A 25,480-nucleotide genomic window follows, 5' to 3' on the forward strand; every position below is an offset into this window, starting at 1 on the left:
ATTTGCTAGAGAACCAGGTTCAGCTGGCAGCACCCTCCAAGGAAGAATCCTTGTCCTGCAGGTCCTTGGGAGCTTGTTCCAGAATCTGCACCGTTCCCAAAGGGAGTCTCTTGTATTCCAGGCTGCACAGCAGGACTGTTCTCAGTGGACTGCGGCTCCCAGCTTGGAAGCCGCCAGGGCAAAGGGAAGGGAGTCGGTCCCCCTTCATTCCACAGATGTTGCTAGACACACACAAAGGTCCTGAGCTGGCTTCGTGAAAGGGCATCAAGTGATGGCAATGCCAGGATGCTTGTGGGTCAGCTCTTCTGAAGCTGACCTTAGGCGAATTGCCCAGGAAGCCACTGGTGTTTTATCCTCGTAATCAGCATCTTTTTAGTATCCATAATGGGTTACTGAACTATTAGCTCCACTGCACTTAAAAGTAAGAACTTAACTTAAGTTTCTGCATCTTAGTTCCTCAAAACATGAGCCCCAAACCAGCAAGGACCTACAGTTTAGCACAAGGAACTGTACTTAATACTTTGTAATCACCTATAAGGGAAGAGAATCTGAAGAATATATGAATATCTGAATCACAGTGTTATACACCTGAAACTAACATGATGTTATAAATCAGCTACACATTTTTAAAAAGCCAAAAATAAAGTTATAAAACACACATACACACAAATACCAAAATGCAGATCCCCATACCCATTAGATTAGACTCCCTGGGAACTAGGCCTAGCACTCTGTTCTGTTTTGGGGGGGTTTTGGTTCTGTGTGTTTTTTTTGTTTGTTTGTTTGTTTGTTTTTTGGACCATGCTGCTCAGCTTGTGGGATATCAGTCCCTTGACCAGGGGTTGAACCCAGGCCATGGCATTGAAAGCCTGGAATCCTAACCGCTAGGCCACCACGGAATTCCCACACAGTTCTTTATTTTTTAACATGCTGTCCAGGTGATTTTTATGCTGACCTGAGCTTCATAGCCGCTGTTCTCGATTATAGCATTTGATATTCAGCAACCATCAGGGAGATGGCGCGTGGCATTCCTGTTTTGCAGATGATTAAACTGAGGCTGAGCGAAGGAAAGTGATTGGTCCAGAGATGCTTAGATGGGGCAGAACCAGAGTGCACGCCCATCTCCACACCCCACAGCCCATAACCTCAGCCCCACACAGCTTCCAGGGTCTCCCCAGCTACTCTCCTAAGAGGGCATGTGGCTCTGCAGTGCTTGTGTCTCACTTTCTCTCTCTACCCCATGCCGTCGCTGAAGCTTGAAGAAGAACACCCACACCTACTTCTACACCAGCTTTGCAGCCTACATCTTCGGCCTGGGCCTTACCATTTTCATCATGCACATCTTCAAGCACGCCCAGGTGAGCATGACTGTCCTCCGTGTACAGGGCGTGCTTTCACTGCAGGTGACCAGGACTCCCATGTCACACGTGCAGGCGACCCAGGGGTGCAGAGCAGCCGTGTCTGTGATTCTCTCGGGCTTTCACCCATAGTTGGTGCAAGATGGCAGCCCGGCTTCAGGTAGTACATGCACGCTAGTGGTGAGGAGGGGGAGGAGGAAGGCTGCCAGCCGAGCCTGTGACCTTCAAGGAAGGCAAAACCTTTCCCTGAGCCCTCTCAGCAGATTTTTGCCCACATCTGGGCCAGATGAGTGTTGCGTGGCCCCAGCTGTGGCTTCTCAGCCTCAGTAGTGGTGGCAGACAGAAGAACGGAATCGGGTGGGTGTTTGTTGCGGTCTCAGCCCATTGCCTGCCCCCCAGGCAAGTGATAGGATGTCAGGATCTCCCTCCCATCATCCCCCAAGCCAGCCAGGCTCTGCCTTCTCCTAGATGGGTGCTGAGCTGCCAAGTGGACCAGGCCAGGAGCTGTCAGTGTGGCCTGGAGAGGAGGAGTCGGGAGGGGAAGCCAGCAGACAGGGTTGCTCTCTGCTGGAAATCAGAGTACTTCCTTTGTGCCAGGCTCTGCTCGGTGCTTCGTGAGGGTTCTGTGAACAGATGAGGAGCTGCAGTTCAGGTGCTCCGTGGAAAGTGTGATGGACCCAGAATTCAAACCTGTGTCACACGAAGACCAAGCCCAGGTTATGAACCCCCAGCCATGGGAAAGGCCGTGTGGAATGGAGTCTAAGAGAGCCCTGGTGGCCATCCAGGCTCTACTGTCTGAAGTTACACTTAGGATTCCTCATTGATTCATGAAAACAGAAAATGAGGATAAATAGTAGTAGCCACCTTGGGGTTATTTGAGAGTGAAATGAGTTAATGTAAGTGAAGTGCTCAGATCCACGTCTGACCCAATTGGTATTGCTGTGCTCCCTCCATCCTTCCCCCTCCTCCTTTCTCCCTTCCCTGGGCACCGGCCACAGAGAAGCCACCTTTGAGTTAATCACAAAAGCTGCTGACCCAGTTAGTCTGTTAGTTTGCCAGGCACTGTGCAAACTAACCTTTCGCTCATTAACTCATTGAGTCCTTACAGACACTGTGAAATTGATACTAACACTATACAGAAAGTTCAAGGTCCTCATCAGTAGAGAAACCAAGAACCAGTGAGGAAGCCCCTTTCATTCACATCTGCTCCAGATGACCTCAGGAGCTGTGCAAGTTGAGAGGGACATGCACTTAGGAGTACTTGGGCCTTGTCTTGGGAGGTGTCTTCTCCAGCTGTCAGCCCCAGCAGATTCCAAGCCCAGAGCTATCCCCTAGGTGGCCACCAGGTGGCAGGCTTGCCTTCTGCCTTAGACTCAGAAGGCTCCATTGGGAGCTCTCACACAGGCTGGGGGCAGAGGTGGGAGAGGTGGTCCTCTACATGAGAGAAAAGGAGCCTTCCCTACGTGACACAGCAAGTCAAGCTCGGCCCTGGCTGGAGCCCTAGACTCCTGACCACAAGCCGACCCTATTGCCTAGCAGCAGCCACCTATTCTCCCTGATCATCCACATGGGTATCTCCCTGAAAGTCTTCATTGAGGTGGGCTCTGGACACAAGGGGAACCTGTTCTTTGAGCTCCTCCTCCCTCACCAAGACATAGGCAGTCCCTATGCCAGCAGTTCCCTAGGGAGGGTGTCACCTCTGCCTGTGTGTCTTTTAACCTCTATCAAAAATGTACTCCAGGCCAAGACTAGCAACCTCCAAAGAAAGGTCCTTAATGATCATCAGGTGCCCTCACTGTACAGACGGAGAGGGAAGCCCAGACAGGAAAACGGACTATCTGTGGTCACAGAGCAAGCCAAGGCCTGATGGAGACCCAGGAGTCCTGACCCCCAGCTCACTGCCCCAAGCTGTACATCCCATCCTCTCCTTAGCACTGAATTTCTTTGGAGAGGTTCCCTGGTGCCTTGAGAGGAAAGAAAAGAATAGGTTTGTATCCCTCTGATACTAAGCAAACACTTCTTCCCAAAGGAGCACCTCAATTGCTGTTGGCTCTTAAGTGAGGAAGACCTTGGTGGGGCCAAATATCTACCCACCTTCCTCCCAGGAACCCTCTATTTTGCCCAGCCTGGCCTTGATGAAGAAGACACTGGATTTAAGTGACAGGGAATCCGTGTCTGTATCCTGACCAACTATGTGATTTAGGGCAGATCCTTTTTTCTCCTCTGATCTCAATTTCATCATCTCTTAAGTGTTCTGCTTTTCAGAAATTAAATTGTATTAAGTTTGTATTTGCTTTATTTCATTAATTTTTGTTTTGCCTTCATTCTTTTCCTCCTTCTTTGGGGCTTCCTGATTTGAAAACTTGCATTGTTTATTTCTAGTCTTCTCATAAATGCATTTAGAGTTATAAACTTTTCCCTGAGTACTGCTTTGGCTGCCCATCTTGAGTCCTGATGCAGGCTTTTGTCATGATTTCTGTCGTTCCTGGCCCAAAGCTGATCTCATAGCAAAGACTTGATGCAGGGGAAGAAGCTCAGCTGCCTGAGTTTAAATCCCAACTCAGCCACTTACACACCCTGTGTGACTGCAGGCAGGTCATTTCCCTCTGTCTGAACCTCAGTAGCAGCATCTATAAAACTCAGATCCAAGTGCTCAGGGTGTAATTAGGTTCCAGGTTAACCTGTGTGAAGTGGGGTAGTTCACAGCCTATCCATGGCAAGAGTCTGAAAATGGTCTGATGGTCAGCTTTCGGGGACTGTGGAGCCCTGTCCTCTAGCCAGGGGCTGGCTTGGCTTTAGGAACGAGGCTTGGCTTTAGGAACAATGTCTCCTTCACTCTTACCCAAGTCATCTCCAGGGCACCCTCTGTATTTTGTGAGGGAGCCATTAGCTTAGTATTCACCAGGCCCTCTTCTGAGTAGTAGGAAGACAGCAGTGAACAAGATAACTGTGGAGCCTGCCCTCACAGAGTTAACAGCCTAACAGGAGAGAATCTCCAGCCTGTAACAGCCCAGGGATGTTTCATTCCAAGTTGCTGGAGAATGCCGTGAAGAATTGCAGGGGCCCTGAGTGTGCAGCAAGAGGGCCTAACTCAGTGCGAGCAAAGGCTTCCCCACAGAAGTGACTGCTGAGCTGAAGTCTGAAGGAGAAGCAAAGTAGGCACAGATGGGAAGAACATCCTAGAAATGGCACGTGCCGAGATCCTGTGGCTGCAGGTGACAAAGAGGACCAAAACGAGACCAATGTGGCCAGAGCAGGGCAGGGCGGGTGAGGTTGGAGAGGGAAACAAGGGTCACATCTCCTGAGGACGTCAGGCCACTGGGAGCAGTAGGGGCCGTGGAAGGCTGAGCAGTAGCATGAGGTCCAGCTTTCAGACACTGTGAGCAGAAGAATGGCTTTGGAGTCTAGGGGTACCCGAGTTCAACCCTCAGTTTACCACTTAGGCTCTCCAAGGCCTGAGCTGCCCACTCCCCACTCCCAAAGCATGAGCCTTCCGCTTGTACAGAAGGAGGAGGGTCATGGGGTTATGGAGGTGGACTGAAGTACTCGCCAGAGCCTGTGTTCAGGGCACAGAGTAGGTTCTCCAGGAACAGTGCCGGCCGGTATAATTGTCCTGTCCTCCAAACCCAGCTTCACCAGGAGTGTCCTCACAGGCTCTGGGCCCTGACCAGCTGGGTGACCTTGATCCCAGGACACAGCAGGTGCTCCATTCATAGCAGCTGTGTCATCATCATTGTCATTATAACAGCATCTCCTGGAGTGTCTTTAAAAGTGCAGACTTCCAGCCCCAGACCTAGGCAGTCAGGGTCTCTGGGAGTAGGACCAACTCACCAGGAACCTGGTGTCCTGGGCAGTGGGATGCTGCCAGCCAGACTCCAGGACGCCCTGAAAGCCCTGCGTACTTGAGTTTATTTGGGCTTCTTGCTGCTGCTTCTAGGGAAGTCAGGAGCCCCAGTGCAGGCACAGCCACTGACTTGCTTCGAGAACCTGTCCCTCAGTCACACCCAGAAGAGAGTTGGGGTGATAGGCCCGGCCCTGAGTGGGTGCCCTGCCCAGCATTGCATCACCAGCCTTTGTCCTCTCACAGCCTGCCCTCCTGTACCTGGTCCCTGCATGTATCGGCTTTCCTGTCCTGGTGGCACTGGCCAAGGGAGAAGTGACCGAAATGTTCAGGTAAGAGGGGGCAGGGAGCAGGGGTCTGCCTAGCACTGCAGGCAGCTGGCGGAGCCTCTGAGGGCTGTGGGTACGTGCCTCCGGGGGAACACTGTTCATGCCACCAGCCTTGCCCTTTGCATCAGCACGTGGGTGCCCGTGGGCACCAGCAGAACCCTTCCGTGGGCCAGTAGCCAGGGGTGGGAATGGCCTTTGGGCTTTCAAGGCAGCCCCCACACCAGATGCCAGCTGAGTCATGAAAGGGGACTGGCTTGTGTAGACTCCCTACCGCAGGCTGCCCCACTGTCGGGAGCCCTGGGTTCCCATCCCGACCCTGCCACCATATGACTTCAGGCAGGTCTTTCCCCGCCCCCAGCCTCAGTGTCCACACGTGAGTGACACAGGGGACTCTACACTATGCTAAGTCACTTAAGTCGTGTCCGACTCTGTGCGACCCCATAGACGGCAGCCCACCAGGCTCCCCCATCCCTGGGATTCTCCAGGCAAGAACACTGGAGTGGGCTGCCATTTCCTTCTCCAATGCATGAAAGTGAAAAATGAAAGTGAAGTCGCTCAGTCATGTCCGACTCTTAGCGACCCCATGGATTGCAGCCTAACAGGCTCCTCCGTCCATGGGATTTTCCAAGTAAGAGTACTGGAGTGGGGTGCCATTGCCTTCTCCGCAGGGGGACTCTAGTGTGATGGAAATGCTTGGTTAGAACTCCAGCGTCAGTCTATGTCCAGTTGCCGCTGTGGCTGTAACCCAGAGCCGGCTGCTTTCTCTCCATCTTAGTCACACACATACCCCTTCTCTGTGGCTGTCCACACACCTGCCACACCCGTGATCAGCCCCACCCTGACCCCCAGGCCTGCGTGACTCCGACAGGTGTCTACACCCCAGCAGCACCAGCCCCACCCGCCAGGGACCCAGAAATAGCTGCCAGCTGCAGCTGAAGCTGCCCACTCTGGGGCCTTCCACCAGCTCCACCTGCCTGGCCTCCAGGTTGTCCCTCGAGTGCCTGCCAGAGCTTTCTGTGCACCTGGCTGCCTGTAGGGGAGCCTGTGACTCACCCCTCCCCCATACCTGCCCCTGCCCTCCCTGCCCTGCCTCAGAGCCCCAGGCTCCCAACCTGCCTGCCCAGGGCTGCTGACCTGGCAAAGCTCTGTGGACTCTGAGGCAAGGCTGGGGGTGAACCAGGGGGCAGATCTGGGGGCAGGAATGGGACCTGGGCCCTGAGCTCAGTCCCTACCCTCACCCTCGGCTCTCAGCCAGCCTCAGCCCCCAGCACCTACTGGGGCTGACCTCCCCAGCCAGGACAGAGGGTGCCTGCCTTCACCCACTTGGTGCTTGGTTTCTGTAAAAGTTTGCCCACATGGGTGCCCCACCTTTCTGCCCCCCACCCCCCCCAGGAGGTTTTTAGATTGAGGTGAAAAAGCAAATAGTCTCTCTTCTCTTCTGCCCATCTCTCTCCCTAATTCTCCACCTTATCTTTGGTTTTACTTTTCCCTTTAGTGGCACTCTCCTTTTTTTATTCATTTACTTTTTAAATGATAACACATTCACGTGGTTGCAAATTCCATAGCAGGGGAGGGACAACCAGCCCCCTCATAGCCCAGCCGCCCACGCAGCCAGCCCCGTCCCTGGCCATCCAGAGGTGTCTCTGCACCTGAAAGCGTGAATGTGTGTACACGTCCTCACGCAGGCGGTGGCGTTCTTGGGGCATTCTGCGTCCTGATTCTTCACACAAGGGTGTGTCTGAGAGATGTTTCACAGCAGCAGAACATCTCCGTGTGTGCTCAGTCGCTCAGTCGTGTCCGGCTCTCTGCGACCCCATGGACTGTAGCCCGCCAGGCTCCTCTGACCATGGGATTCTCCAGGCAAGAATACTGGAGTGGGTTGCCATTCCCTTCTCTAGGGATCTTCCCCACCCAGAGATGGAACCCACGTCGCTTATGTCTCCTGCATTGGCAGGCAGGTTCTCTACCACTAGCACCACCTGAGACACGTACAGATACATCTAGGGCCTCCCTGTTCTTCTGCAGAGTGTGTTCCTGTGTAGGTGCACCTTTTCTTTTTTATCCTCCAAGTAATACTGGCTTCTTTCCACAGAGTTCGAAAGTGCAGAGATAGATAAAAGTAAGACCCACTTCTGCTCCCTGGAAGAGAAATCTCTGTCCTCGTTAGTCTTTTCCTCTCCATCTCTTTTTTTCTGTCTCTGTCTGTCTCTCACACAGCTACGAGTCCTCAGCGGAAATCCTGCCTCACACCCCGAGGCTCACCCACTTCCCCACAGTCTCGGGCTCCCCAGCCAGCCTGGCGGACTCCATGCAGCAGAAGCTAGCTGGCCCTCGCCGCCGGCGCCCGCAGAATCCCAGCGCCATGTAATACCCAGCGGGTGCCCACCTGCCCACTTCCCCCTACTGCCCCGGGGCCCAAGGTAGGGCAGACACCCCCACTCCAGTGTACGGGGCAGGGAGCATTGCTGGGGCAGGCAGCAAGAGGCAGCTCCACCACCACCAGGCAGCCACAGTGCCCAGTCGAGGGGCGGGGGAGCAGGGCCCCAGAACCCCAGCGGCCTCACCAGTACTGTGGGGCTCACCTGAGAGTGGTGGTCAGCAGCCCTGGTCACACAGCCGTGGACACTGTTACCGCTCTGCATATACATAACCTGGAGCAAGTGTATAACCTTCACTTTCCCCTTTCGGAACCTCTCTTTGTTCATATAGAAGTGGGCACATACCTGCCTCACAGGGTTGATGTGGTGAGGAAATGTGAGCATTATCTTTGGCATGAACTCACTTGCTCAGTGAATGGAGCCCAAAGGAAGAGCTAAGCCAGGGTGTCTGCCTGCGAGAGTGGCACCTTGCCATTTGTCAGTAGAGCAGCCCCCCTGCCCACCCGCCCGCGCCCCTGGGGCTGAGCTTTCCGACTCCTGTTATGTGCCCTGGGAGGCAGCCATTCGTCCTGTAGCCTCATCCTGGCTGTCCCTGTTTTTCCCCACTCTCTTTCCCCAGTGGGAGGTCCAGGAAGCTTAAAATGGGTCTGCACAAGCCCAACCTCTCCTCCATTTGCTGCTGCCCTGCCACCTCTTGGCACCACCAGGCACAGAGAAAGTGGAACCAGCAGCCGGTCTGAGGAGGGCGCACGGCGGGGCCGGGCCAAGTCCTGGAAGGTGCTGGGCCAAGGATGTTTGTGCCCAGGGTTTTCCTGTGATGGTGGGAGGTGGGCACAAAGATTCTGCCCTTCCCTCCTCTAAGTGTGTCGTCCTTGTTCTGTCTTGTTTTTCCGGTCAGTTATGAGGAGTCAAATCCTAAGGATCCAGCAGCAGTGACAGAAACCAGAGAGGGAACAGAGGCCACCACATCGAAGGGGCTGGAGAAGAAGGAGAAGTGATGGAGCTGGTGCCTGACCCTGCAAGGGCCAGACACCCGGGCGGGCTGGCCGCACACCAGCCCGCACAGTGTGGATCTGCCGCTGAGGCAGGCAGCTCCCAGAGAAGGGCAGGGGCAGCAAGCTCCCTCCAGCGGGGCCTCCAGGGCCTGGTTCCCTCTCCCCCTTCTCTGGCCTTTCTCTGCTCCTCCCCATCTCCTGCCTGCAAAGGAAGCCCCCAACTGTCCCCACCCCCCCAATCCCTGGGTGCCAGGTGGGAAAAGTGGGTCTGATTTTTAGACTTTTGTATTGTGGACTGACTTTGCCTCACATTAAAAACTCATCCCGTTGCCTGGGCAGGCCACTGCACTTTGAGAACGTTCTCACCCAGTACCTTAGAGTGGGTTTACTACTCACCCTCCCCCCCAGAGACTTTCATGTAAGCCCCTTCCTGGGGATGGGGGACTGTCGCAACCTGCGGTGAGGCCCTGACCTTCTGGCCCCTCCATCCTGGTTGCCCACCCAGCGTGTGGCCAGTGTGCCAGCTTAGCACCCCCAGATGCCCTCTGACCAGCAGAGGGGGCCCTCGAGCCCTGTGCCCAGCCCTCCAGTTCTCCTGCCATGCTCCTCCCAGTACTTGGGGGCAGTGAGGGTGTTGGACAGGTACCGGCTACATCACATTCTGGAGGAAAGGCCTGTGGGGAAGAGGCTATGGTATCCAAAGTCTGGCCTGACTCAGCAAGAGGGCCATTATCTGTGAAGCCAGGGAAGCAGCAGGGCCACGTAGGCCCCAGGAAAGAGTGGATTTTATTCCCAGGCTGGCAGAACCCATCCTCCGTGGTTTCAACGTTCACATGGCTTCAGCTGGGGAGCCTGGGACTCTAGATCACCCTAGACATGGAGGACCCACCACTCCCCTTCTGCCTGTTCCTGGGCTTCTTCCCAAAACTACTGCTGCAAAGCTAGAAGGATCCTGATCCTCGGAGCCATCCCCAGTGCCCCTGGAGAGGCTGGGGAGGGGGCTTCTGGGAGGCCATCCAGGCCCAAGAACTGGAGATCCCAGAGCCAGGGTTTCTCCACAGTTTGCCAAAGACAGCAGCCCTGGCCCGAAGGAGAACCCCCAGTGGACCAGGCAAGGGGTGGGCACAGCCTTCATTTACCTGCCTGGTATGGGGTCACTGGATAGAGAAACTAAGGTCGGGGAGGGTGGCCACTGGCCTGAGACTCAGACTTTCAACAGCCCAGAAATCTCTGCCTAAGCTTCCAGGTTTAAAGGCTGAAAATGACAGGGCTTCCAGTTTGGAGCTAAAGAACAAGTGGGAGCAGATAAGGGGAGCTGCTGCAAGTACCAAGCACCTCAATACAGGATTTACTTAATTCTCATACTCTCCTTCTGTAATATTAGCCCCATGTACAAGTGAGAGAACTAAGGCAGCTTACCTACCCCTAGACAGGGATTTGACCTTGAGCAATCTGAATCAAATTCCAGAGTTCCTAAGGACGTTGCAACTCCTCTGCAGACCCCTGGGCCTGAGTCACTGCTGACTTCTCTGGGCTTTCTGGAAAAGAAGGATGGGAAATCTCAAAAGCTTCCCCCAGCCAAGAGGGTTCCTTTCAGGGGCTTCTCGGATCTCTGCCGACTCCAGCCACCTCCAGAGGGGAGGCCGTGTGGTCCTGGAACAAGGCTTCTCTGAGGGCGGCAGATGGGGCAGGCAGCCCAGGCACACAGCACAGTTGGTTCTGCGGTCCATAGCCTACAAAGCCCTCATTGAGTCACCGCCGGCCCCCGGCAGAGGCTGAGGTGGCAGTGGCGCCGGGCGCCTGCCACCTAATGACCGTCCTGGCCCCGCCAGATGCTCCACAGACCTCGGCAGCGGCCGTCCAGGGCCCGCCCGGCCAGCCGGCACCGCAGAGGCCACTCTAATTCCAATTAACCAGCTTCAGCTGAGCAAACAGCGGGCAGTGGTGGCCCAGCCCGGGCGGTAGGCCCGGCCTGCAGAGCCTCCGAGTCTAGACTCCAGATGTGAACCACCACAGCCAGAGTCCCATGGAAAAATGGCACCAGGCCGGGCACGGATCGAGTCTGCACGCCGGAGAGGCGGGGGTGGGTGGCTGGGCAGGGCCCCTGGTGGGCCTACTGCCAGCCTCACCCTGGGGTGGGAGTGGATTCTTGGGAAACAGCTCCAAAAGCCCCAAGTTCGCCCCTGATGTGTTAGGTGTCCCTTTCAGTGGCCTCCCTCTCCCCTGACTACGGTTGAGTGGGAGGGGGCTACTGTAGGGGAAGAGGGAGGCCAGCCCTGTGGAGAGCTCCAGTACACTATGTCATCTGTATTTAACGTGTCCAGCATTATGATAACCCATTTTAGAAATACTCATGTAATGGTTATAACACCCCTGTGAGGGAGGTGGCATCATTTTTACAGATAAAGGAAACTGAAGTAGAGAGACATTAAGGGCCCCAGAGAGATTTGAACCTAGGATGGCTGGTTTGGGGGATGTTCACCGCAGGTGCTGCTGACATAAATCAAGATGCTCAATTCTGGGTTCCGTCTTGGAGTGGCGCTGGAGAAGAGGGTCAGCATCGACAGCAGGGCTGGCTGCCCACTCTGTCCTGTTTGCTCAGCTGTAAAATGAGTAAGCTCCAATTTGGAGGGGTGGCTCCAGTTTAAGGGGGAGGGGGTAAAGCCTTGACATGCCCTTTTGGGTTTTCAGCACCAGGTATGAGTTGGGCACAGGTCAAGCCGCTGGGCACGGCAGCGAACACAGGTCAAGCGCGGGCTTCCCGGCTGACGTTGTGATCAGGCAGACAGACTTTAAATGGATGAACGAATGGATAATGTCAAGTCAATGATCATGTCACGATCCTCAGGCAGAAGAGGTGCCTCCCGCTCCCACAATCCTGTCTGGGGTCGGACCCTGAGTGGCAAGGTAGGATCCTGGGTGATCCGGTCAGAGTTCAGCCGTTCTCGCACAAATGGGAAAACGGAGTGCTCTCTACTCCCGTCCCACCCACGCCAAAAAAAAGGGCCAGACTTGCCCGAGGTCTCCTAAGGAGTGGAGACCAGAGGCGGGGCCTGCTGCTCCCTGCCCAGCCCGCTCTCCCACCGCTAGCGTTCCCTCCCCGTTCCAGGCCAGGTCGTGGGAGGCGGAGGTTGGGGAGGAGGCAGCATCCTGCCCGGGTGCGTCAGGAAGGGCCGAGCGGGAAGGAAGGCACCACCCCCACCCCCGCCGCGGCCACACCTGGGCTCTCCAGGCGGGCATGGGGGCCCAGGCCGGCGCCTGGCTCCAGCGAGTCTGGGCCGCCTCCCCGTGGGGGCCGCCAGATGGGCCGGCCGCCCGCCCGCCCAGCTACGCGGGCAGGAAACAGCCGCCAAGGCTGCCAGGAAGGCGGGCGCGAGCGGTGGGGCGGGGCCCACAGTGGGCCCGCCCCCCGAGGGGAGGGCCGGGAAGGCCGAGACCTTGTGAGCCTGGGAATCCCGGCTCTGCCGCCTGCCATGTTTCCTTAGGCAAGTCTGTTTCCGTCTCCGTGCCCCAGCTTCCCCAATAGTAAAGTAAGTCTGCTTATCCCAGCTCTTTTCTTACCACTGTATGACCTCAGGTCTGTTTCTTTCGCGTCTGTTCCTTGGTTTTCCTACTCAGAGAAAGGGGGCAACAGCGACAGGCCATCTCCACTGATAAACTGTGGGAAGGTTGAGCCTCTGCCCTCCTCCCCACCAGAGTAACCTAGCCCCCGGCCCAGTGACCTAGAGTGGCACTCAGTATGTGTTGAATGTCCCAGCTCTGGGACAATCCTAGGGCACATAGAAAGCACTTCATAAATGGACACGTTGTCTCGGATCTACTGCTTACCAACCGTGAGGCTCTGGTCTCTGAGCCTCAGTCTGCCCACAGGTGGCTGTGAGGATTTAAGTGAAATAATCCATGGAAAACACACAGCACATCTTCAATAGATAATATTTATGGAAGAGTCTCTAAGATGTGAAAAAGAGATAGTAATTTGAGGAAATTTGAGGGCAGGAAAGATGTGAAGATCTGGGTGGCTTGTAATCTTTTGTATACTTTGTATTTTCCAAATCTTGAGTTTTTCAAAACCAAATAGAACTGAAAGTAAAACTAAATCCATCCCCAGCAAAAAAAAGAAAAAGAAAAAAAGAAATATCAGCTATTATCTCCATCTGGCAAAGGAAGCCCCTAAAACTCAGAAAGGATCTGAAAACTTTCTTAGTCACAAGGGAGCTGGGAAATGGCAAGATGAGATTTGAACGCAAATCTCTTAGACTCCACATTAGAAACAAAAAGGAGGAAAGGAAGCTCATTTAGCTTTCATTGCTGTTTCCAGGAGAGATCCCAGTCCGAGGAGAAGGAAGAGGCTGGCAGAGTGGGAAAGACTGAGGTATAAGGAAAGGTGAGCAGATCCCACAAGGCCAGGCCATGGAGCTTAGGCCTTATCCTGGAGGCAGTGGGAGCCAAGGAAGGTTTCTGAGCAGGGGGGTGACATAGTCCTTTCTAAACATTACATTGGGGAAGGCCTGGAAGCCAGGGGTGGGGCTCCAGGACGGTAATGATAACACTATGAGTGATGAGTGGATGAAACCGTCCACGGGGACAGATGAATAAGAAAGATTTAAGAACTCGAAGCAATCCAGAAGGTGGACGGTCATACAGATATTCCTCAGCACCATGGCAGGACCGTGAATCCACATGTCCCAACCCTTCTTACCAACTTCCTCTTCCTTGGAGGTTGTTCAGCCCATACTACATACAACCTTACAAATGTCCTAAGACCCCTAAAAGAGCCCTGAGTCTAGGCCAATGCCAGGAAGAAGCCTAAATTCCCAGCAGTTTTGAGCTGAAAGGAAACAAGGGATGAGTGTGCTGAGGTAGAAAACTGAAAGAGCATTTCCTCCACCCCAGCGATCAGAAGCAAAGGACCTGTGATCTTGTTTGCAAGCACAGTGCTTGTCCCTGATACCCCATGGGTGAACATGTATGGACTCCTCGCACACAATGTATGGACTTCAATGCTCGAGGGACACGTAAGTGCGTGGGCAAACCTATATGCAGGTGAACCTGTACATGACCCAGCCTAGGGAACTTGTGCACACCCATCCTTGCAGGCAGCCAGGTGGCATCCAATCTGTACTGGGAAGCGTTAACAGAAACCTTCCTGGAAGAAGAATAGCAGCTGCCATTACTGAGCACTTCTTGTGTGCCAAGCACCATCCCAAGTGTTCACATCCTCCATGTGCTGAGTCTCCATCGTAGGGATGAGGAAATAAAGGCACAGAGAAGGAAGCTGCCCACACAGCAATCAAGAGCCCTGAACTCGGGACTTCCCTGGTGGACCAGTGGCTAAGACTCCAAGCTTCCAGTGCAGGAGGCTTGGGTTCGATCCCTGGTCAGGGAACTAGATCCCATATGCTGCAACTAAGAGTTTGCATACTGCAAGTAAAGATTCCACATTCTGCAACTAAGACCCAGCACAGACAAATAAATACACAATTAATAAAAAAAAAAAAGACCTGTGAACTCATGTGAGGACACCACTCCCTTGTAATTTTTCATGTCATTCAGTATTCATTTTTAAAAACCTTTTATTGGGCTTCCCTGGGGGCTCCATGATAAAGAATCCACCAGCCAATGCAGGAGACATTACCTAATTTAGGAAGATCCACATGCCGTGGAGCAACTAAGCCCATGTGCCGCAACTACTGAAGCTGTGCTCACAACCACTGAAGCCCACACACTGCGGAGACTATGCTCGGCAACAAGGAAGCCATTGTAATAGAAGCCCGCACACTGCAACTGGAGAAGAGCCTCCATTCGCCTCAACTAGAGAAAAGCCAACGCACAACGAAGATCCAGCACGACCAAAAATAAATTAAACAAATAGATCAGTTCAGTCACTCAGTCGAATCTGGCTCTATGCGACCCCATGGACTGCAGCACATCAGGCTTCTCTGTCCATCACCAACTCCCAGAGCTTACTCAAACTCTTGTCCATCAAGTCGGTGATGCCATCCAACCATCTCATCCTCTATCGTCCCCTCCTCCTCCCGCCTTCAGTCTTTCCTAGCATCAGGGTCTTTTCCAATGAGTCAGTTCTTTGCATCAGGTGGCCAAAGTATTGGAGTTTCAGCTTCAGATCACTCCTTCCAATGAATATTCAGAACTGATTTCCTTTAGGATGGACTGGTTGAATCTCCTTGCTGTCCAAGGGACCCTCAAGAGTCTTCTCCAATGCCACAATTCAAAAACATCAATTTAATTTAAAAAACTTTTATTATCCAGAAGTTATAGCCATGCTTTGTAGAAAATTAGCATATATGTTAAAAAATGAGAAAATAAACCAGCGTTTTCCTGCCACCCAGAGATTACTGTTAACAGCTAAACGTAAATTTCAGATTTTTTTTTGTAGTATGTATTTTTTAACACAAATCATATATACAGTGCAAACAATTTTGATATCTATTGTGTTACTGTAGTTAACAACCTTCCTCTTCTCATTTTGGTCAGGTGTCATCTCCTGTAATACCCAGACAGCCTCCAACCTCTTTGTCATTTTAAGGCAGACCAGGTGAGACAAACAGGCCATCTGCATGTGAAGGCAGATCCCTGTGAGGCGGATGAGCCCCTCCGGGGTCTGTAATGGGCCCTTCCTCCCCAGGGCACCCTGCCCTCTACAAAGCGGTGGTGGGGCCTGGCCCCTTGCCCTCCTGGGACTAAGCCTTGGGGGAGGGTGAAGGCAGCGGGGACACAGAGAAGGCTGAGCCCCTGGGCGCTGCATTCAAGGCCCCTCCACATGTTTGTGCCCCGAAAGTAGGCACCTCTCTTGCTGCTAAGACCTGAGTTACCCCCCTAATACCCTGGGGGCCCTGGAGGGGGGAGGGGAGAGGAGGTGGAGACATATGTGTCAAAGGTGGTAGGTGGTCCGGGGGAAGTAGAAAAAACCTGAGCTCAAGGCCATAGAGCTAGCTGCCATGGTGCAGAGTCCAGGGGAGGGTCCGGGCCCCTTCCTGCCTTAGAGGTTCTCTGTGCAATTACACGTGTCAGCAAGAGTAAGAATGTGTTTTCTTGTGGAATCTGTATGACTTTGGGGTTTGTATAAATGTGAGGGCACGGAAACCTTACATGGGGCAGGGCTGCAGATGTATTTCTGCACATGCATGTATGTGAGTCCGCGTGTGCTCCAGGTTTCCTGCTATGGTCTGTGCACCCCTCTGCCTGGGTCCCTCTGAAGCCTTCGCTTCCTCATCTGTAAAATGGGGACACCAGGTCACTGGGTACCATTGTGATTCCGATTACCTTATTCCCTCTCTACTACTGACCTTTTGTCCAAACACTGGCCAGTCATTTCTGCTCCAATCAATCTGACAACACCCTGGGGAACATATGTATACCTATGGCTGATCCATATTGATGCACGGCAGACACCAACACAATATTGTAATTATCCTTCAATTTAAAATGTTTTTTAAAAAATTGACAATACCTTGATTTTTAAGTCTAAAACCTGCTTCTCCTAATTTGCTCAGCAGCTATTAATATTTGCTAATCACCCTGGATTCCCCCAGGACATATTTTCCATGAATGAAAGAGCTATTCAGGGACTGGCGCGGGGAAATGCCCCCATGAGATGCTGACCCATGCGCACTTTGTGAAAGGCTCCAGCTCTAAGTGTTGAGACCCAAACGTGCAGCACAGTCAGTGGGAAAGTTGCAACTGGCGGGGTGGGGGGCGGTGAGGGGGGGGAAGGTTTTTTTTCCTCCTTAAAAACAACATTTTGTGTTCAATCTGTGTCTCTTTTAAGCCTCACAGGATGGAGATATCCTAAAATAAGAAATTAAGCAAGAAGGGAAATCCCATTATCTGTCTTCTTAATGGGTCCCTCAGGATTCCATAAGGACTCCCTTCCCAGTCACTGTGTGGTCCAGGCCTGAGAACACCCAGCTCCCCCACCCACCCCCTGCGGCCCACGCCCACCCACCACCCAGCCAGGGAAGCAGTTTCCCAGGATTCACATGGTAATGAAGGCATCCATCTTCTCCCAGACACACACTGGGCCCTCCGACCCTCCCAGGCCCCTGCACAATGGTCCCCAGTGCAGAGGCCCCACCACCTGTTGGATTTTCCCAGGGAAGTGTGGGAGAGAGTGGAGAAGAGCCTCTTGCTCCCAGCCCCCAGTCTACTGGCCCCCTGGACCTGGGAGTCAGACAGTGAGAGAACTCACGTCCTCGTCACCCCCTGAGCTAACTGCATCCTCAGTTACCTCATCTGCAAAATGGAGGTGGTGGTACTCAAGTCACAGTGTGGCTGGAAGGATTCCGTTGGGAACGGTGTGATGTGAAATGCAGACAAGTGGGGAGTGGGGTCAGTGATAAACGCTCAGTGATCACTACCACTTTACCTGGGACCAGGCGGGATGAAGCATATTGCAGTACTGTCACAGAGCATCGCAATCCTGCAGGTAGAACAGCTAAGACCATTTATAGAAGAGGACACTGAGGCCCAGGAAGATGGGCTTCATGCCAGGAGCACCACAGTTCCCAAAGCCACAGAGCCATGTATCGAGTTTGCCTCACCCCAGAGCCTAAAATGCTAACCACTACTTTAGATCATCACCATCATCATTATCATCACAGTTATTGACTTAGGTGGTAATCCTGGCAAAGGCCACCTGAAAGTCCCTAGGGAAGCTAGGAAGAGTGGGAGACCTAAATATTACTCATCTGTGTCTCCCCAGGACTTGGCCAGAGCCTGGCACACAGTAGGTGATTAATAACTGAGGCCTGCCTGAGTGACATAACTGAGAAACAAAACGCACAGCTTTATATTCTGGATCATGGAGTCGGTTTCATTATCTTTTACTTTCTCTTGAGCATCTACTACAAAATGCTCATGAATAAATGATTTCCTCAAATAAATGCATAATTCCACCTTGCGGTAATAGAGGCTAGGGCAAAGAGGAGGAGGGCATTCAGAGCAAGTAACAGAAAATAAAAATCACTGCCTCTGTAAGCAGAATCCTAGAAATCCCTGGACCACAGCACCTCCTTCCCACCCCCCAGTTACTGCTCCCCAATGCAGAAACTGCCTCTCCTGTACCCTGCCCAGATCCCATCCCCACTTCGTAAACATTCAGAAGGAATGTCTGTATGTATTTACAGGTAGAAGGACAGAATTAAGGATGACTTTATCTTGCTTAAGTTGAACTGTATGTCTGTCCAACTTCTCTATAATGAATATGTATTATTTAGGTTGGTGCAAACAAAATTGCAGTTTTTGCATTATTGAAATTTTCCACTTGATATTGGAATACATTTTCAATAAACGTGGTTATGTTATACATCATCTTAATACACATTTCTCACTTGGTTTTTTGCTAATAACTTATTACTGTTTGTTTTTATTTATTTTAGACTATGGAAATGATGTTAGACAAAAAGCAAATCCGAGCAATTTTCTTACTTGAGTACAAAATGGGTCGTAAAGCAGCAGAGACAATTGGCAACATCAACAACACATCTGGCCCAGGAATGCACAGTGCAATGGTGATTCAAGAAGTTTTGCAAAGGAGATGAGAGGCTTGAAGATGAGGAGTGCAGTGGCTGGCCATCGGAAGGTGACAACAACCAATTGAGAGCAGTCACTGAGGCTGATCCTCTTACAACTACACCAAAAGTTGCCAAAGAACTCAGTGTCAGCTATTCTACAGTTGTTCGGCATTTAAAGTAAATTGGAAAGGTGAAAAGGCTTGGTAAGTGGGTGCCTCATGAGCTGACTGCAAATCAAAAAAATCATCATGTTGAAGTGTCATCTTTTCTTATTCTATGCAACAACAACCAACCATTTCTCAATTGGGATTGTGACCTGCAATGAATAGTGAACTGCATACAACAACCAGCAATGACCAGCTCAGTGGATGGAGTGAGAAGAAGCTCCAAAGCACTTACCAAAGCCAAACTTGCGCCAAAAAAAGGTCATGGTCACTGTTTGGTGGCCTGCTGCTGGTCTGATCCACTGCAGCTTTCTGAATCCTGGTGAAACCATTATATCTGAGAAGTATGCTCAGCAAATCAGTGAAATCACCAAAAACTGCAGCCGGTATCAGTCAACAGAAAGGGCCTGACGAAAGGTCGCACAACCAAAAGTTGAAGGAATCGGGCTACGATGTTTCGCCTCATCCGCCATATTCACCTGACCTCGGCCAACCAACTACTACTTCTTCAATCATCTTGACAACTTTTTGCAGGAAAAACACTTCCACAACCAGCAGGATACAGAAAATGCTTTCCAAGAGTTCGTTGATTTCTGAAGCATTGATTTTTATGCTACAGGAGTAAGCAAACTTATTTCTAGTTGGCAAAAATGTGTTGATTGTAAAGGTTCCTGTTTTGATTAATAAAGATGTGTTTGAGCCTAGTTATAATGATTTAAAATTCATTGTCCATAACTGCAATTATTTTTGCACCACGTAAATATCATTTTTGTTGTTCAGTCCCTAAGTTGTGTCCAACTCTTTGCGACCTCACTGACTGCAGTATGCCAGGCTCTCCCATCATCCACTCTCCTACAGTTTGCTCACATTCAAGTCAGTGATGCTATCTAACCATCTCATCCTCTGCCAACCCCTTCTCTTTTTGCCTTTAGTCTTTACCAGCATCTAATGAGTCGACTCTTCACATCCCAACCAAAGTATTGAAGCTTCAGCTTCAGGTTGCCAAAGTACTGAAGCTTCAGCTTCAGCATCAGTCCTTCCAATGAACTATCATTTTAACCAGCCTTAATACATGAAATACATTATTATGAAAAAGCAAATCATGTAGAGGTACATGTCAGAGAAAGAGGAAGGTCCACTTTCAACCTGAGCCAGAGACCTGATCCCACATCCCAACCCCAGAGACAACCCCTATACAGTCTGCTGGAGTAACTGGGCATTTTATTTTATTTATTTATCTTTGGCTGCACTGAGCAACATGAGGGAAGCTGGGATTGAACCCATGGTCCCTGCAGTGGAAGCTTGGAGTCTTAACCACTGGACCATCAGGAAAGTCCCTCTCTGGGCATTTAAAAGTATACTCTAGGGAAACCCTGAAAACATTATGCTGCGTAAAAGAGACCAGTCACAAAAGACTACATATGTATGATTCCACTGATAGGAAATAACCAGGACAGGTAAATCTATAGAGACAGAAGGTGGGTTAGTGGCTGCCAGGGTCTGAGAGGTAGCGGGGGGAATAGGAAGTGACTCGCCAATAGATTTCTTTGGGGATAATGAAGATGTTATAAAATTAATTGTGGTGATCACTGCACAACTCTATGATATATTAAAAACCATGGAGTTACACACTCTGTAATTTGACTTTATTTATTCTAGGCTGCGATGGGTCTTCGTTGCTGCATTCTTCATTGCTTTCCTTTAGGTGTGGAGAGTGGGGTCTACTGTGTAGTTGTGGTGCTCGCTTGGGCTTCTCATTGCCCTGGCTTCTCTTGCTGCAGAGCATGGGCCCTAGGGCACCCAGATTTCAGTAGTTGAGGCACGTGGGCTCAGTAATTGTGGCTCCCAGACTCGAAAGCACGGGGTCAATAGTTGTGGCACACAGGCTTAGTTGCTCCACACCATCTGGGATCTTCCCAGATCCGGGATTGAATCCTTGTCTCTCTTTACCACTGATCCACAAGGGAACCCCCAAGTTATATACTTCAAATGAGTGAATTGTATGATATATGAATTATATCTCAATAAAGCTGTTAAATAAAGCTTTCTTGATGGCTCAGATGGTGAAGAGTCTGCCTGTAATGCAGGAGACCCCAGTTCGATCCCTGGGTTGGGAAGATCCCCTGGAGAAGGGAATGCCAATCTACTCCAATATTCTTGCCTGGAGAATTCCACAGACAGAGGAGCCTGGTGGGCTACCAGTTACAGTCCATGGGGTCACAAAGAGTCAGCCACGACTGAGTGATCAACACTTTCCCAGTTGTTTTAAAAAAAAAAAGTAAATTCTATAAATGCTCCTATCTTGGAGCCCTCAGCCCACTGACAGGGTATTTCCCACCTCCAAGCCCTGGGTCCCACCTCCAGGTGGACGTGACTCTGAGCGAGTCTCAGGTCCCGTCACAGGTCCAGCTGAGTTTCTCAGGTTGTTCACAGATATCTCCTAACCACATAACACACAATCTCAGACGGGGAGGAAGCCCCAGAGGCAAAGCACTCTCCCTTAATCTTTTCTGGGTCCAAACCTTTCCCTTTTACATTTTTTGTGTTTTTTGTTTTTTGGACACACTGTTCAGAATGTTGGGTCTTAGTTCCCTGACTAGGAATCAAACCCATGCCCCCTACAGTGGAAGCACAGTCTTAACCACTGGACTGCCAGGAAAGTCCCCCCTTTTACATTTTAATTTTATTTCATTTTTAAATAGGTAATGCATCCTCATGGTACACAATTTAAAAAGTAGAAACATCTCTCTTTTCACCCCAGAGGCAGTTTCCTAGTGAGTTACATGCAAATATGAATATTTTGTTTTTCTTTCTTTTTAAACAAAAGTGGTGGCAGTCTTTGCATACTACCTTACAACTTGTTTTGTTTTTCCACTTAACAAAGTACTAGGAAACCTTAGTATTTCAGGATAAAGGCAGCTTTCTTGTTTTTTTCACAGCTGCATGTATGTATTCTATTATATGGAGAGAATGGTCTTTATTCAATCCGCTGCTGCTGCTGCTGCTAAGTCGCTTCAGTCATGTCCGACTCTGTGCGACCCCATAGGCGGCTGCCCACCAGGCTCCCCCGTCCCTGAGATTCTCCAGGCAAGAACACTGGAGTGGGTTGCCATTTCCTTCTCCAATGCATGAAAGTGAAAAGTGAAAGTGAAGTCTCTCAGTCGTGTCCGACTCTTAGCGACCCCATGGACTGCAGCCTACCAGGCTCCTCCACCCATGGGATTTTCCAGCAAGAGTACTGGAGTGGGGTGCCATTGCCTTCTCCGATTCAATCCCCTAGTGATGGACAAATGGGTTTTTTTCCAGTTGACTCTTCCTGGACATACCTTGTTTCACACATTGAGTTTTTCCTTAGTATACATTCCTGAAAGTGGAAGTGCTGTCTCATAATTTCCCAGAGCCCCATAGTATTTCACAGTGCATTTAGCTATTCTCCTTTTGATGGATATTTAAACTGTTTCCAATTGGGTGCTCTTATGAGCAAGACATCTATGAACACTTTATATTCCTCACAGACCCCTTTGGCAATGTGTTAAAAGCTGTGGATCTTTTCCCCACAAAAAAATACAGTAAATTTACCCAACAATGAAACCCATCTAGGCGCCTCAAATTAAGACACTCTGATCTAAACCAACTGCTGTCATCCAAGCAGAGAAACACAAGGGTGGAGATGAGCAGGGGCCACCCTGCAGTACAGGGATAGGAACCCTACAGCAGCTGGATCAGAGTCGTTGAGATTCTGCTCAAGGAGTCAGACCACCATCCTCCTCTGCTTAAAACCATCCCAGGATCTTGCCTTACCAAACTCCTCACTGTGGCCTCTGAGATCCAGCTATGTCTCTGCCCCCATATCTTCATGACTTTCACCTAGCAGCCTTCTCCTTGCTCACTCGACCAGAGTCACATTAGCCTCTTGAACATACCAGGCACCTTTCTGCCTCAGGACCTCTGCACTGATTTTGACTTCTGCCTGGAATGTTTTGTCCCCAGTAGCTGAAGGAAGTGCAAAAACAAGTTCTTTACTGAGCTACCCACCTTCCCAGAGAAGACTTTTCCCAGCCCCTGAGATTTCAACCTATCCTAACCCCAGCCCTCCCTAACCCCCACTTTTCTGACTTATTTCCTCCATAATATTTATCAGCAGAAGAGATAATATATACTGCACTTACCCTGCTCTTTGTGTGCCCTTCTCCCCTAAATATAAACTCCACGGAATAGTGACTTCCCTCTGTTCTGTTCACTCTAATATCCCAGTGTGGGCCCAGAGCCAGAGGTGCAGTAGGTGCTTCACAAATATTGTTGATTAAATGAAGAAATTAGGTTGGTAAAGCACTTAGCACACAGGAGGGTAAAGGAGGCATGATACCTGGGAACCCATAGGCTTTGAGAAACCCAGACTTCAACCCTAGCCTTGCTAAACTTCTTTGACCTTCACTAAGTCACCAGTCATTCAGAACCTCTGTGTTCATCATCCCTCAACTGGAGTTGATGGTTAGAGCATCTCTACTCGGAGTGGCTGTGAGAATTAATGAGCTCCTGAGAAATCTGTATGCAGGTCAAGAAGCAACAGTTAGAACTGGACATGGAACAACATATTGGTTCCAAATCAGGAAAGGAGTACATCAAGGCTGTATATTGTCACCCTGCTTATTAAACTTATATATAGAGTACTTCATGCAAAATGCCAGGCTGGATGAAGCACAAGCTGGAATCACGATTGCTGGGACAAATATCAACAACCTCAGATACACAGACGACAGCACCGTTATGGCAGAAAGCAAAGAAGAACTAAAGAGCATCTTGATGAAAATGAAAGGTGAGAGTGAAAAAGTTGGCTTAAAACTCAACATTCAGAAAACTAAGATCATGGCATCCAGTCCCATCACTTCAGGGCAAATAGATGGGGAAACAATTAAAACAGTGAGAGACTTTATTTTGGGGGGCTCCAAAATCACTGCAGATGGTGACTGATGCTATGAAATTAAAAGACACTTGCTCCTTGGAAGAAAAGCTATGACTAACCTAGAGCGCATATTAAAAAGCAGAGACATTACTTTACCAACAAAGGTCCGTCTAGTCAAGGCTATGGTTTTTCCAGTAGTCATGAATGGATGTGAGAGTTGGACTATAAAGAAAGCTGAGCACCGAAGAATTGATGCTTTTGAACTGTGATGTTGGAGAAGACTCTTGAGTCCCTTGGACTGCAAGAAGATCCAACCAGTCCATCCTAAAGGAAATCAATCCTGAATATTCACTGGAAGGACTGATGCTGAAACTGAAACTTCAGTACTTTGGCCATGTGATGAGAAGAACTGACTCATTTGAAAAGGCCCTGATGCTAGTAAAGATTGAAGGCAGGAGGAGAAGGGAATGACAGACGATGAGATGGTTGGATGGCATTACCGACTCAATGGACATGAGTTTGAGCAAGCTCCAGGAGTTAGTGATGGACAGAGAAGCCTGGCGTGTTGCAGTCCATGGGGTCAAAAAGAGTCGGACATTATTGAGCAACTGAACTGAACTGAACTGAATGATTTAAAGCCCTGATAAGTGTTTAATAAATGTCAGCCAGCATTGCTGCCGCTAGGATGATGACAAGGCTTCCCTGATAGCTTAGTTGGTAACAAATCCGCCTGCAATGCAGGAGACCCGGTTGGACCATGGGTCGGGAAGATCCGCTGGAGAAGAGATAGGCTACCCACTCCAGTATTCTTGGGCTTCCCTTGTGGCTCAGCTGGTAAAGAATCCACCTGCAATGCTGGAGACCTGGATTCGGTCCCTGGGTTGGGAAGATCCCCTGAAGAAGGGAACCACTACCCACTCCAGTATTCTGGCCTGGAGAATGCCATGGACTGCCATGGGGTGTTTTCATTAGGCTTCCCTGATAGCTCAGTTGGTGAAGAATCCGTCTGCGACTGAGCGACCTTCACTTCCCTTCTTCATGATGATGATGGTGGAGGTGTGGTGATGCAGACAGGGGTGTGTGCTGACACCTCGCCCCCTAATACCGGAGGCCTGGGGAAGGAGGTCACATAGGGGAGGGAAGTTCAGACCAGATTCCTGAGCTGTCTTACTGGTACTTTGCAGAAAGAAGATGGAACTTTCGGGGTCGGGGTTGGGGGAAGCTAGGGGTAAAATGCTTCCACCAGAGAGCCCCTTAGCCCCTGTCGTGGGCTCCCCGCTTCCCAGCTGCCCCTGCCGTTGGCTACACCAGCTTCACTTAGCCCACGGCCCGCCCGGAGCCACTTTAGGGGGAGGGCGGCGGGAAGGCAAGTCGGTTTTTCCCAGAGTAGCCCCCCTATCCCGCGAACATCTGGCCGCGAACATCTGCCCTTAGCCTTTGTCTCCGGGCCCAGGCCGGGCTCGCACCCATCTGCCGCCGCCCGCGGCCCCCGCCCATCTGTGCGCGGCTCCCGGCGTCCCCGCCCCCGCCCGCCCGGTCGGTTCCCACGGGGCGAGCGCAGGAAGCGGGCGGCCCATCTGCCCGGCGCGGCGGGTCCTGCCGCCAGGCGGCCCCGAGGGGCGGATCGCCCTCTTTCAGGCAGGTGCGCGCCCCAACAAAAGCCGGGGTGCGGCGCCTCTCCCCTCCTGCTCACCCCGAAGTCACTGCCGGGCCTGCGGAGATGAAGGGCGCTCGGGCACCCCGCCTCTTTGCAAAGCGCTCCCTTGCTGACCTCCCGCTAACCCTGGACGCCCGGGGTCCCCCGCGCAACTCTCCACCTCCAGCCCCCAACCTTTAACTGGACTGGCCCTTCTGCTTGGAAATGCCTTTTGCCCTTCTTGCTTGCCTAACGTTTTACTTAGTGTGGTGTAGAAATGACGGAGAAATACAGCGATTTGTATTCCCACCACCAGGAGCTAACAACCCAGCAGTTTGCTATC

General features: G+C 51.2%; 2 protein-coding genes across 11 annotated transcripts in view; both read left to right on the top strand.

Moving 5' to 3' along the window:
• The window catches only part of HM13 (histocompatibility minor 13), a 39,092-nt gene extending 29,843 nt beyond the window's left edge, over positions 1–9,249 (top strand). For 2 of the 10 annotated variants that reach the window (XR_011466576.1, XR_011466577.1), the window contains exons 10-13: positions 1,256–1,358; positions 5,446–5,531; positions 7,746–7,948; positions 8,805–9,249. Coding sequence is in view for 8 of the 10 variants with exons in the window: in XM_070381533.1 (XP_070237634.1) it covers positions 1,256–1,358; positions 5,446–5,531; positions 7,746–7,892; positions 8,526–8,646 (457 nt within the window). In the remaining 2 variants the exon portion in view is untranslated. The other 8 variants (XM_070381534.1, XM_005887919.3, XM_070381533.1 and 5 more) reach the window with 7 other exon arrangements.
• Positions 9,250–10,289: 1,040 nt separating this feature from the next.
• Positions 10,290–25,338, top strand: LOC138990487 (basic salivary proline-rich protein 3-like). The gene is made up of 4 exons (XM_070382024.1): positions 10,290–10,297; positions 10,734–10,862; positions 12,011–12,341; positions 24,955–25,338. Exons 1-4 carry the CDS (start codon positions 10,290–10,292, stop codon positions 25,336–25,338), a joined length of 852 nt encoding a protein of 283 aa, XP_070238125.1.
• The last annotated feature ends 142 nt before the right edge of the window (positions 25,339–25,480 follow it).

The sequence above is a fragment of the Bos mutus genome, chromosome 13, assembly GCF_027580195.1.
Source record: "Bos mutus isolate GX-2022 chromosome 13, NWIPB_WYAK_1.1, whole genome shotgun sequence".
NCBI lineage: Eukaryota > Metazoa > Chordata > Mammalia > Artiodactyla > Bovidae > Bos > Bos mutus.